Raw genomic sequence first — 12335 nt, forward strand, 5'->3', positions numbered from 1 at the left:
CCGTACCGGTTCCTTTTTCAAGAGTCATGACTCTTGAAAAAGGCACCTGTACGGTTCCGAAATGCGTTGGTTATTAGTTATTGATAAACTTTCATAGTTTTTTACCTAAGTATTGGGTCACCTTTAGTTGGACCTATGCCTGGATACCCGTTGTTGGTGTTTGGAGGTGGTTTTTATAGCTCATTAATCCCTTGGTGGAGTTCGGGAGTGGCTACGGTCGGCAGTTCATGCCATACATGCTATTTCGAGAGTTGTGCCGCCTTGTCAGCACAACTCAATCAGGTGAGGGTTGCCATATTGTATCCCTTCACCCCTTTTAGTCCAGCTGATCTGCGCCATGGAGCGCTGTCCTATGTTGTTCTTATAGGCTTAAAGAAGCAGTCCAGATTTTTCTTATTTTTTCCCCCGCTGCAGGCTGAAACATATACTTATCAATGATGATCGATGCCCCTTGGTGCGTATTTATGATTTTAAAAAAGTTATGCTAATAATAGTACCCAAAATAACCAATATTTTCCAACATGGCAGAACAGCTTCCCATGTAATCAGAATCCATCATGCTCTTTTGTGTCATAGACACAGAGCCTAAATAAGTTTGAAAAGCGGTCTATAAAAGGTGCAGGCTCCACCAGTCAGCATGGTTCCTATTGTGGAGACTTGTGTAGCCAACTTCTATCTTGAACCTGTAACCACTCTCATGCTGCCTAAACTATGAGTCACTGGGGTAGTGCTGTGTGGCTTTTCCCCTCCCCACCTTCCCCAACCTTGATTGGCAGATATCTCCTTATATCCAAAGAGAAAGAGTTCTATCAATCAAGGCTGATGGTGTGAGAAGAAGCCACTGTGGAGTGTCCTTATGACTCATGGTTCAGGTAGCATAAAAGAAATTAAAGGGGCCTTTTAAAGGGGTTGCCCTGAATGAGATAAAAAAAAAAAAATTCTAATTCTGTGCAACCTCTTTGTGGAAAGGGTTTATACGGTATATATTTAAAGGTATATTCCAGAAGCATTTGTGCTTAGCTTAGTGGAAAACATATACTCATCTTCCTCTGTAACTTCCCAGTGCTGCACAGTCAATCATCAGCCGCGGCATGTCCTGGCTCAGCTGCTGCTTGATTGAGTTCCGCCTTTTTAAAGTGACAGCGCTCATTTAAAGAGACACTTTTACCTCTGGTAACCCTGTTAAATTATAGAAATAAGTATAAAAAGTGTAAAGATGATTATTCTGAATATGAAATTTGTTATTTCTCTACTCATTTATATTCCCCCACTATAAGCCCCCAGAGGGGACACATCCTGCATGCTACCTTGTCGTCCCTCTTTATTGTATTGACCTTCATAAGAGTCCATCAGCATGCAGTGCATTGTCTATTTACAGAATTACAGAAGGAGAAGGAAAGTGAGAAGAAAGGTAAAAATGACAGATATCCAATCGGCAACAGTGGTTTTTGGAAGAGTCCTTTTAACCCAAATCCAGCAGTTCCATCCCTTGCACCATGCTAAGGCTATTGGATGTAGGACTAATCTATATGTACAATTGATTTGGTTTTACAAGCTTTGTGAAAGGTGACAAGGCAGAAGAGGTCCAGCAAACTATTTTTACTCTTTAAGGGGTTAAAGGCATATGTATTATCTCTAACCTGATGTTATGTGTTATGAGTTACCATTAGAACAGCAGCATATGTTGATGGTGTGCAATGGTCACGCTTCAGTGTCTGAAGCTTTCTACTCATGTAAAATGGCTTGCATGTGATGTGTACCAGTTTGCCTGACCCACCTCAATGTATCCCTGGAAACTGTATTATTATGTTGGCAACTATGATCTAATTACACTGTTACCTGATCCTAGTATTTTAAGTCAGTGGCTTTTAAGTCACAAATGCTCTAATAGCACAGAGGTTATAGAATAATTCCGTTTGCCAGGCTGTTCAATTAAAAATACAATCCCTACATCAGCACTTGCACAATATGTAGGTGTGCAAACATTGCTATGGGAATGATTCATCCTGCTCTGCAGTGTATTAACATGATTGCTCCGCTCTGATTTGCATTAACTAGAATAGAATTGCCCCATATTATTGCGGAGAACAATGAGAGATTACACCTTGCCGTTCTATAAATGCCCCATAAGGAAACTATTGTTTTTATTCTTGATAATTGCTTCACTGCATCGATTGTAAAATCGTATATTATAATATTATTAAGGGTTATTGACGTTTCAGGTGACTTTTCAGTATGTGTCAAACTGAGAAACAGGTTTGTGGTTTTATTTTTGCTAAATTACAGCAACTCTGGCATGAATGTGCAAAGCTATAGTTTCTGGTGCATGTATATGTAAATTGTAAAAAAAACTCTGTCTTTTGTGCAGCTAGACAGTGTGCAGGACCTTTGGGGTGATCATAGATATTACAAAGCTCCTGCACCCCAAAATAGAAAAGTTGACTCTCTGGCGAAAGGTTATAGGGAAAATAATTGTGAGAAAGGGGATCAGAAGACCAGTCTGTAAGTAAGTGAATGGGGAAGTGTACGAAGTCCAGTGTGCGTATGAGCCGTATTACACGGCCCAATATTGAGGAAGAAGCTGTCGTGTCAGCGCTTACTTCCTCCTTGTTCCCTGATCACCTTCTGTGCTACTACACCCACAGACAGTAATAGGAGGAGCAGGGGGGTCGTGGGGAGCTGCAGAAAGGGGCTGCCAGGACAATCCTTAGATCGTCCAGGTGGCTCATTGAATAGAGCTCCTATTACATGGAGTGACGGGCAGTAGAGCGCTGCTATAATTTTGATAGAACATGCTGAAACACAACAAACAGCAGACATTGTGCATGTAGGCTGATTGTTGCTGTTTAACATGAGCTATTACACCAAACGATTATCGGCCGGAACAGTCTGACAGATGGAATTTTGGGGAGCAGTGTACATGATAGAGTGGGACCATGGATGCCAATATGTTTGAGAGAGGGGGGAACTATTGCAAGCAATGTATTGGGGAGTGGAAGACTGTGAAGACTAGACTACATGAGGGAAGAGAACCATGGGGAACAGTCTAAGGCATGAACATGGATACTTGTCTGTGTAAAAGAGGGGAGAACTCTTTCTCAAACAGGAGTAGTGTACAGTAGGTACATAGAAACAAGTTTGTATGAGAGGTGATAGCTAGAGATAAAAGAACCCTAAGCCTGCTTGGCGGCATCAGAACCCGAACACTCTTACATATGATTATGTGGTGTCCCAGCACAGGGTGCTGTCTATTGCACCTGAGCAGGTAACTCCCTCAGGTTCACACTAGTGGTAGATGGTGTACTATTGTGTTTTCCCCACTAGGTGTCACCGCTGTCTGTATCTGACCTTATGCAAAGCTGAGGGAACTTCAGAGTTAACTATAATGCATGTCACATGTTATGTATTGTCCAATCACAGGTGTCCTCTCTCTACACACTTACAGCTCCCACCACTCACAGGGGGGTTTAGTTAGCTCCAGTAGGAGGAGTTAGTTTTTGGTGGGAGGAAGTGGGAAGTTCTGGTCTAACTCTCAGAGTTAGTGGATGTGTAGGGACCAGCTCAGCTACAGTGTTCCTAGATAGTTAAAACAGTTGAAAAAAGACACATGTTCCTCTCGGGAGACTTCAGACAAGTATGCAGTGCTAAGCAACCGCCAGGGAAGAGAAGCCAAATGGGTATTTACCTTGCGAATGCCACGAACCTTTTTAAAACATGCAGAGCAGTTACCTGAAGCTATAGAAACTGACCCCAGTTGGACAAAGCTACGGTACATCTACGTATCCCACTGCGTAGTGCAGGAGACTGGGAAATCCCGGGAGTCTGCTTCACCCAGATAACCGATGAGTGGGGCTCATACTACCCACCTAGGAGGGGTAGCCCACAACTAGAGGGCATAAGGCGGTCTGGGATAATAAGTCATCCATGAGTACGAGTATTCTTTTACAACTCTCTTATTCCCCACAACTGTTCCGGCAGAGCACAGTACTACAATGGGCAGGGCCCCTCAGGCAACTCCACTCTCTCTCAACTGTAAGCACTTATCAAATCAATTGCTTTCTACCTCAACTGTGAGCACCTAAGTTATTGTCAACTATACCGATTGTATTGCACTGAACTGTATCCAGCTATTCCTTTATTTGTAATGCAATACGGGTACCTTCAGTAAATTGTTCTATTTTTGCTAAACGCACTAGACTCTGGATTTCTCCTTGAGCACCTGCACCTACACATACACACCTGTACACTTGGGTTACCTCTCCTGTACTATGGTGCTGCCATGCCAACTGTCCGGGGTGGGTCAAATGCCACTCCAGGCTACCATGACAAGTGCCCAAGTGACCTTGGACCCACTCAGCTACCACACCACCGTACCAACTTACCCAGTGCTGCCAGCATAGCTAAGCCCGGCTCACCACAATTACCAGTAGCTGAAGAAGTTGGATGTCGCTCTAAGGCCCATAGGCTGTGTCCAGGTTTTCCAGGACTCCCTAGGGCTGCATCTAACTTGTTTAGCCACCAATAATCAAATGCAGAGTTTTTGGGTTCAACCACCACAAGGGTGCTTGAGGTTTGCTCATCTCTAGTGGGAGCCATTAGGAGCAATCTCCGTGATTGCGAGAGAGAGAGGTATTAGCAGCAGTGTATAAGAGAAGGGGTATGGGGAGAGGTTTACAGGATAAAACTGTGAGTGATGTACATTAAAAAAAGAAAAGGAAAGGAAAAATGAAAGAAACTAGGAAAACCATCCCAATGTAATGTTTTGAGAAATAATGTCCTACTCATCCCATACAGCACTTTGGCTGATTAACAGTATAATAGAGTAGAATACAACCCAAGGTAAATTTCCTTTTCCCCTTTGCCATCTATAAATTGTGTATCTCAATATGGCGCTAATAATTACAAATGCAACTTGTCCAACAACAAAAAAATACACTTAATCAATGAAAAAAATTAAAAACTTCTAACAATTGTAATGCATCATAAAACATACTTTAATTGTACAAAACATGTGGAAAAAACTACACATATTTTGTATCACCACATATCGAATGACCCTCAGACCAAAGTCACATTGTTGTTTAGAATGTTTGGTGTATGCTATACAAATAAGAAAAGATGTATAGATACAAATAATGCTTTGTGTCCTCATAACCTCTCCCAGTGTAACCAGGATCCAATACTTTCCTTTGCTCTGGAGGAAATCTTAAATCATAACAAGGGAATTTTCTAGGTGATGGGAAATACCAATGTGTCCGTTATTTAAATTACAACAGCAATGGGTATTAAAGGGGAACTATCAGAAGGATAAATGAATGTAACCTGCTATTATGTCCCTATTGCCGAGAAAATGCCGAGAAGGAAGGTATGTCTCTTACCTTCCTCCTTGGTGCAGTTACGGTGCATTTAGTCATGTGCTCCACAGTTTGGTGAGACCGTTAGGAGCACTGGGGGTAGAGGGGGCGTTAGGAGCACTGCCCGTTCCCATAGCACCCATCCACCCCCGACCAGGCAAGCCCACCTCTTTCTAATAATAATGAATGGAGTGGGCCAGTTGGGGGGGAAGCTTAATCAGTGCTATGCAGGCGGGCAGTGCTCCTAACAACCCCCCCCCCCCCAGTGCTCCTAACGGTCTCACCAAATTGTGGAGCACACAGCTAACCACACCAAAACTGCACCGAGGAAGAAGGTAAGAGTCATACCTTCCTCCTTGGTGTCTCCTGTGCAGTAAGGACATATCTGCAGGTTAGGTTCTAACCTGCTGATAGTTCTCCTTTAAGAAAAACGGCAGTCAGGTCAAGTCATAGGGGTTAGTATAATTCTACAATAAGAGCTTTGCACAGTCTTAAATGAGCTATGCAGGATTAAAATTGCACAGCTTCTTTCTTGCTAAAACAGCACCACCCCTGTCCATTTCCTTCGATGCAGCAAAGCTAAACCTAAGGACAAAAGTGATGCTGTTTCTGGAAAAACCCAACTTGTTCCGCTGGAGGGTAAATGAGTGATGTCATCTTGAGCACCTCTGTGGGAGCAGGAAAGAAAGAGACACACCTGGTAACTTTCATATCCTATGGACACGCTAACAGTTAAAAAGGAGCTCAGATACATGAAATAAAAATTTCTTTCACTCCTCTTGATGGGTTTGGACCCACAGCATCTCTCCTGCCAATCTAGCAATTGTCACCTGGATCCCCATCGGTCTCTTTGACATGTCAATAATTTGTTTCAAAGCTTAGGTAGACTTTAGGACTGACACATAAAATGAGAGTTGACACAAAAGAATATATATATATATATATATATATATATATATATATATGTCATATCTGAACCTTTTGGCTTTGTGAAAGATACCTCATACAAATAAAAGTAAAATATTGTAATTCATGGCATATGTTTCTTTCCAGACCAAATGGAGGAAAAAATGTTGGAATCGCTTAATTTTCAGGGGGAAACAACTATGGAGTCACATTGTAATTTTCATTTCTAAAATAAATGAAATGAATGACATGAATGAAATGAAAAACATATGAGTGGAAAAACTTTGGGGAAAAAAAATGGCCAAAATAGGACTTAGATGTAGAAAAAAGCTAAATGAAAACCACCACTAAAACCTAAAGAAAGGAAAAGATGATTACAGGGGGGTAAAGAGGAGAATCCCGGAGTGTGGAGGACTGGAGGCCAGTGATAATGAGTGAGGAATCACCAGTCTGCATTGACCAAGGAGATATACGGAAACTTCTGGGGCCAGTCTAGAGAAAAATATAAGGATGAGACCAGAAGGAAACAATCACATTTCCCATTCATTGTTATATTAATGTCATATAAATCAAAAGAAATTACAATCATTACCCCAGACCTCAACAATTAAGGCTGGGTACACTCAATGTATTTTTTTCAATTAATAACAGCTGATGTTGCAAATTGCAACCCCGGCCGCTATTTATTGAAAAAATACATTGCATTGTTTTCTATGGAATCCCGTCTGGAGTGTATACTCCGGCCGGGATTCCATTGCTGGCAACAGGTTTGGATTTTTTTTTCTTTTTCTTTTTGCCACAGGAATAGACCCATGCCAGGTTATGATTGTATCTGGCTGCTGGTATGGCTTGTGCCTCCCCAAGGTTATTTAAGGAAGCAATTACCTTTGCACAGGTGCTAGTGATGATGGTTTTGCCATTCGTGTGTCAGTGCTTTCTGTGCAGTCTGGATGCTGTCATCAGCATCTAGTTTGTTACATGTAGTTTTCTGCTAGCTTGCTTTTGTTGCTTTCTTTTCTATCTTAGTATTGCTGTATATGTGTGTTAGCCAGTGATTTGCATGAATCATTTTGTCAGTACTACTACTCCTATAAGTTGCAATATTCCTATGTGAGTGAATCCTCCTGCTAGTTCTCTTCCCTGTTGCAGCCACTCACAGTGAGTGGTTGCTCAATCATACTGCAGGTACCATTGCTCCTATCAGTTTAGTTTATACAAGCTTGTATGTATTTCTTTTGCATTTACAAGTGTATTTTGATATTCTGCTCCTCCATTAGGCATAAATTCCTATGGCAAATTTTGATGATATCAGAATATCTCTGCATGTGTTGTGTTATTGCATGAGCACCTCTATATGGGACCAAAATGTGATAGTATTTAAGAGGAACACAATAGGACAAATATTCCCTAATAAGCATTGTCCTGGCCATGATACTTTTAGTTATTTTCAACATGAACCCACAACCTTAAATCTCCATTCTCCAGATGTTTTCTATGTAAATGGATACATTATAATTTTTCATAACTAAAGCGATGGCGATCTAAAACATATCAATCACTTGCAGGTTCTGTATTATTAAAGACTTGCATGCTTGCTCTTTGGACGGGAAATGGTGAATCTGTTTTTACAGGGTTGCAAGCTGGAAGGTTTTATAGGTATCCGAGGAGTGTACTGTAGTTAATGTGCTACTTCCTTATGTTCTATGGAATTGGACTCTGCACCTTAATGGTCCAGGTGAGCTGGTAATAGACTGTGTTAGTATGATTTTATAGACTGAACGTCATACAGATTACTATAAAATAAAAACAAGAACATATTGACTATAATGCTACATCAAAATAGGTCAGGATAGATATCTGTTCAGCCAATAGCTGTCTCCCTCAATTCCAGTACTTATATTCCCATTTGGGTTGGCCAAATAGGCATATTGAGGGGGGGGGGGGGTTCATTGGTTTTTGTGTAGGCTTTGGAGTAAAACTGTTACAAAAATATCCTCAAAATGTGCAACTTTTTATGTGTGTGTTTTTTTAAAAATATGAGAGCACTGCGCAAAAATAGGCAAAAAAACTTTTTTAACGTTTTTTTTTTGGTGAAAGCATTGATATATTACCCCCTAGGATTTCTATGGTTGGAGTAGGGCTAACCAGTCAGAAGACAACTCTGATGTTGCTTTTCCTATTGGAAACTACAAGATAAGATGAATTCAGACAGAATCATTAAACAATGCTTGGACTTTATTTAATCCCTTATAGGTATTACATTTTCATTATATGTTGCCCCCTAGTGTTGTTTTCATTCCTTCTCAGAATGACCCTCTAATGTATCCAATCTTATTGAGAAAAAGCTACTTAAAGTGCACTGATTTTTATTATCTGGTCTATACTAAAGGAATCAGTCCACTGCCTGACTTAGGTACTGACCATGTGTGACCACAAGCACTTAAATGGGGTTGGCCGCTTTATAGTAAAATTATTCAGTGTACAGTATTAGTAAGAGTACTCACAGCACTTACTGACAGCAGCTCCCTGTGTACTTCATAGAGCTAAAACAAAGCTCCCTTCTTCCAGGCTGCCCTGCCCTGTGATTCTGTCCATAAGGTGGCCGACATGAAGAAGCATGTGACCATGCCCCACCCCTTCTGTCCACCACTGAGCCTGTATATGCCTATGGAGGACACAGATGAGGGGCATGGTCACATGGTCCTCTATGCCCACCATCTTATGGACAGACTCACCACTGAGCAGGACAGCACAGCCTGGAGGAGAGGAGACTAATTTTAGCTCTATAAGGTACACAGGTAGCTGCCGCCAGTATATACAATGAGTACACTTACTAATACTGTACACTGGAAACTTTTACTATGAAGTGGCCACCCCCTTTAACTCATTAGGTGGACATTGTGAGAGCGAAGTAAAGGAACACCAGGGGGCGCTATGAAACATTTATTAGAGCAAAACTTACACACTAAAGCATTTTTTATTGCTTTCAATTGAAAAAAAAAACAAAAAAACCTTTTGCATGATCTAACAGGAGAATTGAATAGGTAATCATTGGCTATTCCCTTTGAAAGAATTAACATCCATCGTAGATGTGTAAAATTCATTAGATTTCATTTTGGCATCATACATGTAACAATTTTCATTATTACTGGTACTATCCTATCAATTTCTGTAAAGTCTATGACCAGCATAAAATGACCATTCATCCACATAATACTAGCGCTCCTAGTGATATATGAAGTCTCCAGGCAGGGGAGATGAGTGACGGGTGGTAATAATCTGTGGGCTTGTTGGTATCTGCTAGAAGATGAAATGAAAGCACAATTTATGTTGTCAATGCAAACAACTTGCTATTATATTACAAGTACACCTAATGGCAATACGTATGCTGAGTTATTTGTTTTCCAGTGTCTGCTCAGTCGTAGAATGTCACATACAGTTAGTCACAGTGTCATATCGGGCAGATTTCGTAAATACGTCTCCTATTTTACCAGGTCTAAGCAGGCGTTTGCACCGTCTCCTAGAGATTGAGATGCATTGTCTAAAACAAACGTGCACTGTACAATGGCCACCACAAGGGGGTTAAGGAATCCCTGCCAACTTCATTATTTAAAATTGAAAGTCATTAGAGAAGGAAATATGTAAAATGTTTTAATGCAGCAATCTGCCGGTTCTGAAAGAATGAGTCTGCCAGTGTTGGTACAGCTCCCTCTGCTTGCTCAACATAAGCATCTCCATAGCTGAAGCAAGGATCATTGGGGGGAGGGCTGCAAAGACAGGGGGAGAGGAGGAGGAGGAGGGAGAGGGCTGATTTCTCTCCAGCAGCACTGAGCTGTCCAAACCACAGAAATAGACACAACGGGGAGGGGGCATGGAGACAGATCTATCATTGTATCACCTTCCTCAGGACCACAGGGGATAAGACAATGCTCATCAACAGGTAAAGAGACCCTTGCAGTTTTTTTCCCATTTCCATTATCATCATAAGCATTGTATTGGAGGGGGCTATGTTTTTTTGTCACAATGCAGACCCTTTAGCAGTGGAACAATACATCTATGTATTAGTATATATTATGCTTTGCAGTGGTGGTGCTGTTTGTTCTAGCATACACGTCTAGTCATAAATCTGTGCTTTTCACTTAAAAATTGGTGTTGTCATTTCTCTATTCACTACATAGGCCTCTCTGGATAAGAAGTGAGAACCTAGATAATTGGCAGCATGTGAAGTCTTGGTTAACCCGATACGAGTCTCCCTGATGCGGTAGAAGAATAATGTATGGATACAGCATACACAGGAGAACTCTCTCTATGAGTGCCATGGATCACGTAGGTATAGAATAAGCCTCATCCTCATCATTCTGAGCTGCAGCATGCATCCACCACTCACCCCATACTGAATGGAGGTGTAACCGGGGGTTCTAGTTCAACATGCAGAGGCTAGGTGACCGCAGGGCCACTGGGAACCAGAGTAATTTCTCTACAGACCAAGGACCACTCTCTATGCCGGACACGGTCCTCAGGATAGCCCTCATCATATCACTGCTTTGCCTATCTCTGTTTGGAAACATTATGCTTTTAGTGGTTTTCCATAGAAAGCCCCAACTACTCCAGGTGGCCAACCGCTTCATCTTCAACCTCTTGGTTGCCGATTTACTGCAGACAGTCTTGGTGATGCCTTGTGTCATTGTTACCTCCCTCCCAGATATTTGGCCCTTGGAACATGGACTCTGTGGTGCGGTAGTGGTGCTTATGCATCTCTTCGCATTCGCCGGAGTAAACACCATCACGGTAGTTTCTGTAGACAAATACTTGGCCATTATTCATCCGTTATCCTACCCTACCAAGATGACCCCAAAGAGAGGAAGTCTTCTCATCTTCTTCACATGGATCCTCAGCGTCCTCCAGAGCACCCCTCCTCTTTACGGATGGGGCAAAGTTGAATTTGATCTACAAAGCCACTATTGCAAAGTACTGTGGGCTTCGAGTTATTCCTACACCACGCTCAGCGCCTTATTTTCTTTCATCTTGCCAGTGAGCATTATGTTGGCGTGCTATGGGATGGTGTTCAGAGCAGCCAGGAGGCAAAATGCCTTAGTTCACCCGGTTCAGGCAAATGGATGTGACAGGTCAGATGGGACAAGATCATCTGCATTAAACGCACTTGACAAAACAAGTCATCACAGACCGCTCTATCACTGCAAAGCAGCCAAGGTTATCTTTGCTATTTTATCATCCTACATAATCAGTATGGGTCCTTATAGTGTCCTGAGCATCGTCTCCTCCTGTGCCGGTACAATCATCCCTAAATGGGTAACATCTATAGTCCTTGTCCTCTTTTTCCTACAGTGCTGTATACATCCTTATATCTATGGATATATGCATAAAAGCTTGAAAAAAGAATTCCTTTTGCTGTTGCATGGATTTTTTTGTAAGCAGGTGCACCCTCAAAACGCCATAGTAGATAGTTATATTATACTGACTGATGGCAGAATCTTTCAGTCTCACTTCTCTACCGGACCTACAGTAAAATTCCTGGAGGAAGAAACTACTATATCTGTAATCACCGGCAAGAGTCTAAATAACCTTAAGATTAAAGACAGTAGAAAAGAAAGTAGTTCTGCCAATATCTCTCCTGAAAAACAATCCACTCAGCAAAAGGCAGACCCGGACTTACCACAACTCATTAGCTGCTAAACAATTGAACTTTCTAAACTAAACAGAGTCATATAATGTGGAGATGTTCTGTATGTAAATCGGTCTCAAAAAGTGGGTATAAAACGTAGTGGTACTGTGTGCGGTTTAACCCCTTCATTGCTGGCCAGAAGACTGTAGTGCAAGGCAGTACAGGTTGTTGGGTTTTTTTTGGGGGGGGGGAGCAATGAAAGGGTGGGCTCACTTAAAATTGCGGGGCCGTTCTTGTAGATGTACTAAACAGTTAACGAAAAAATAATTTTTATAATAAAAAGAGAAATGATAACTATATTAATACATACATATTAAAATACCTTCAGAATTATAAAGGGAATCTATCATTTATTGTTTTTTAAAGGTGCCTGTAAAATATGGTAGAAATAT

General features: G+C 41.5%; 1 protein-coding gene across 1 annotated transcript; it reads left to right on the top strand.

Moving 5' to 3' along the window:
* Positions 1-10604: 10604 nt before the first annotated feature.
* GPR101 (G protein-coupled receptor 101) lies at positions 10605-11954 on the top strand. Its single transcript, XM_069943466.1, has one exon. It carries the CDS (start codon positions 10689-10691, stop codon positions 11952-11954), a length of 1266 nt encoding a protein of 421 aa, XP_069799567.1. The 5' UTR covers positions 10605-10688.
* Positions 11955-12335: the final 381 nt, after the last annotated feature.

Source organism: Dendropsophus ebraccatus, chromosome 10 (assembly GCF_027789765.1).
Source record: "Dendropsophus ebraccatus isolate aDenEbr1 chromosome 10, aDenEbr1.pat, whole genome shotgun sequence".
Lineage (NCBI taxonomy): Eukaryota > Metazoa > Chordata > Amphibia > Anura > Hylidae > Dendropsophus > Dendropsophus ebraccatus.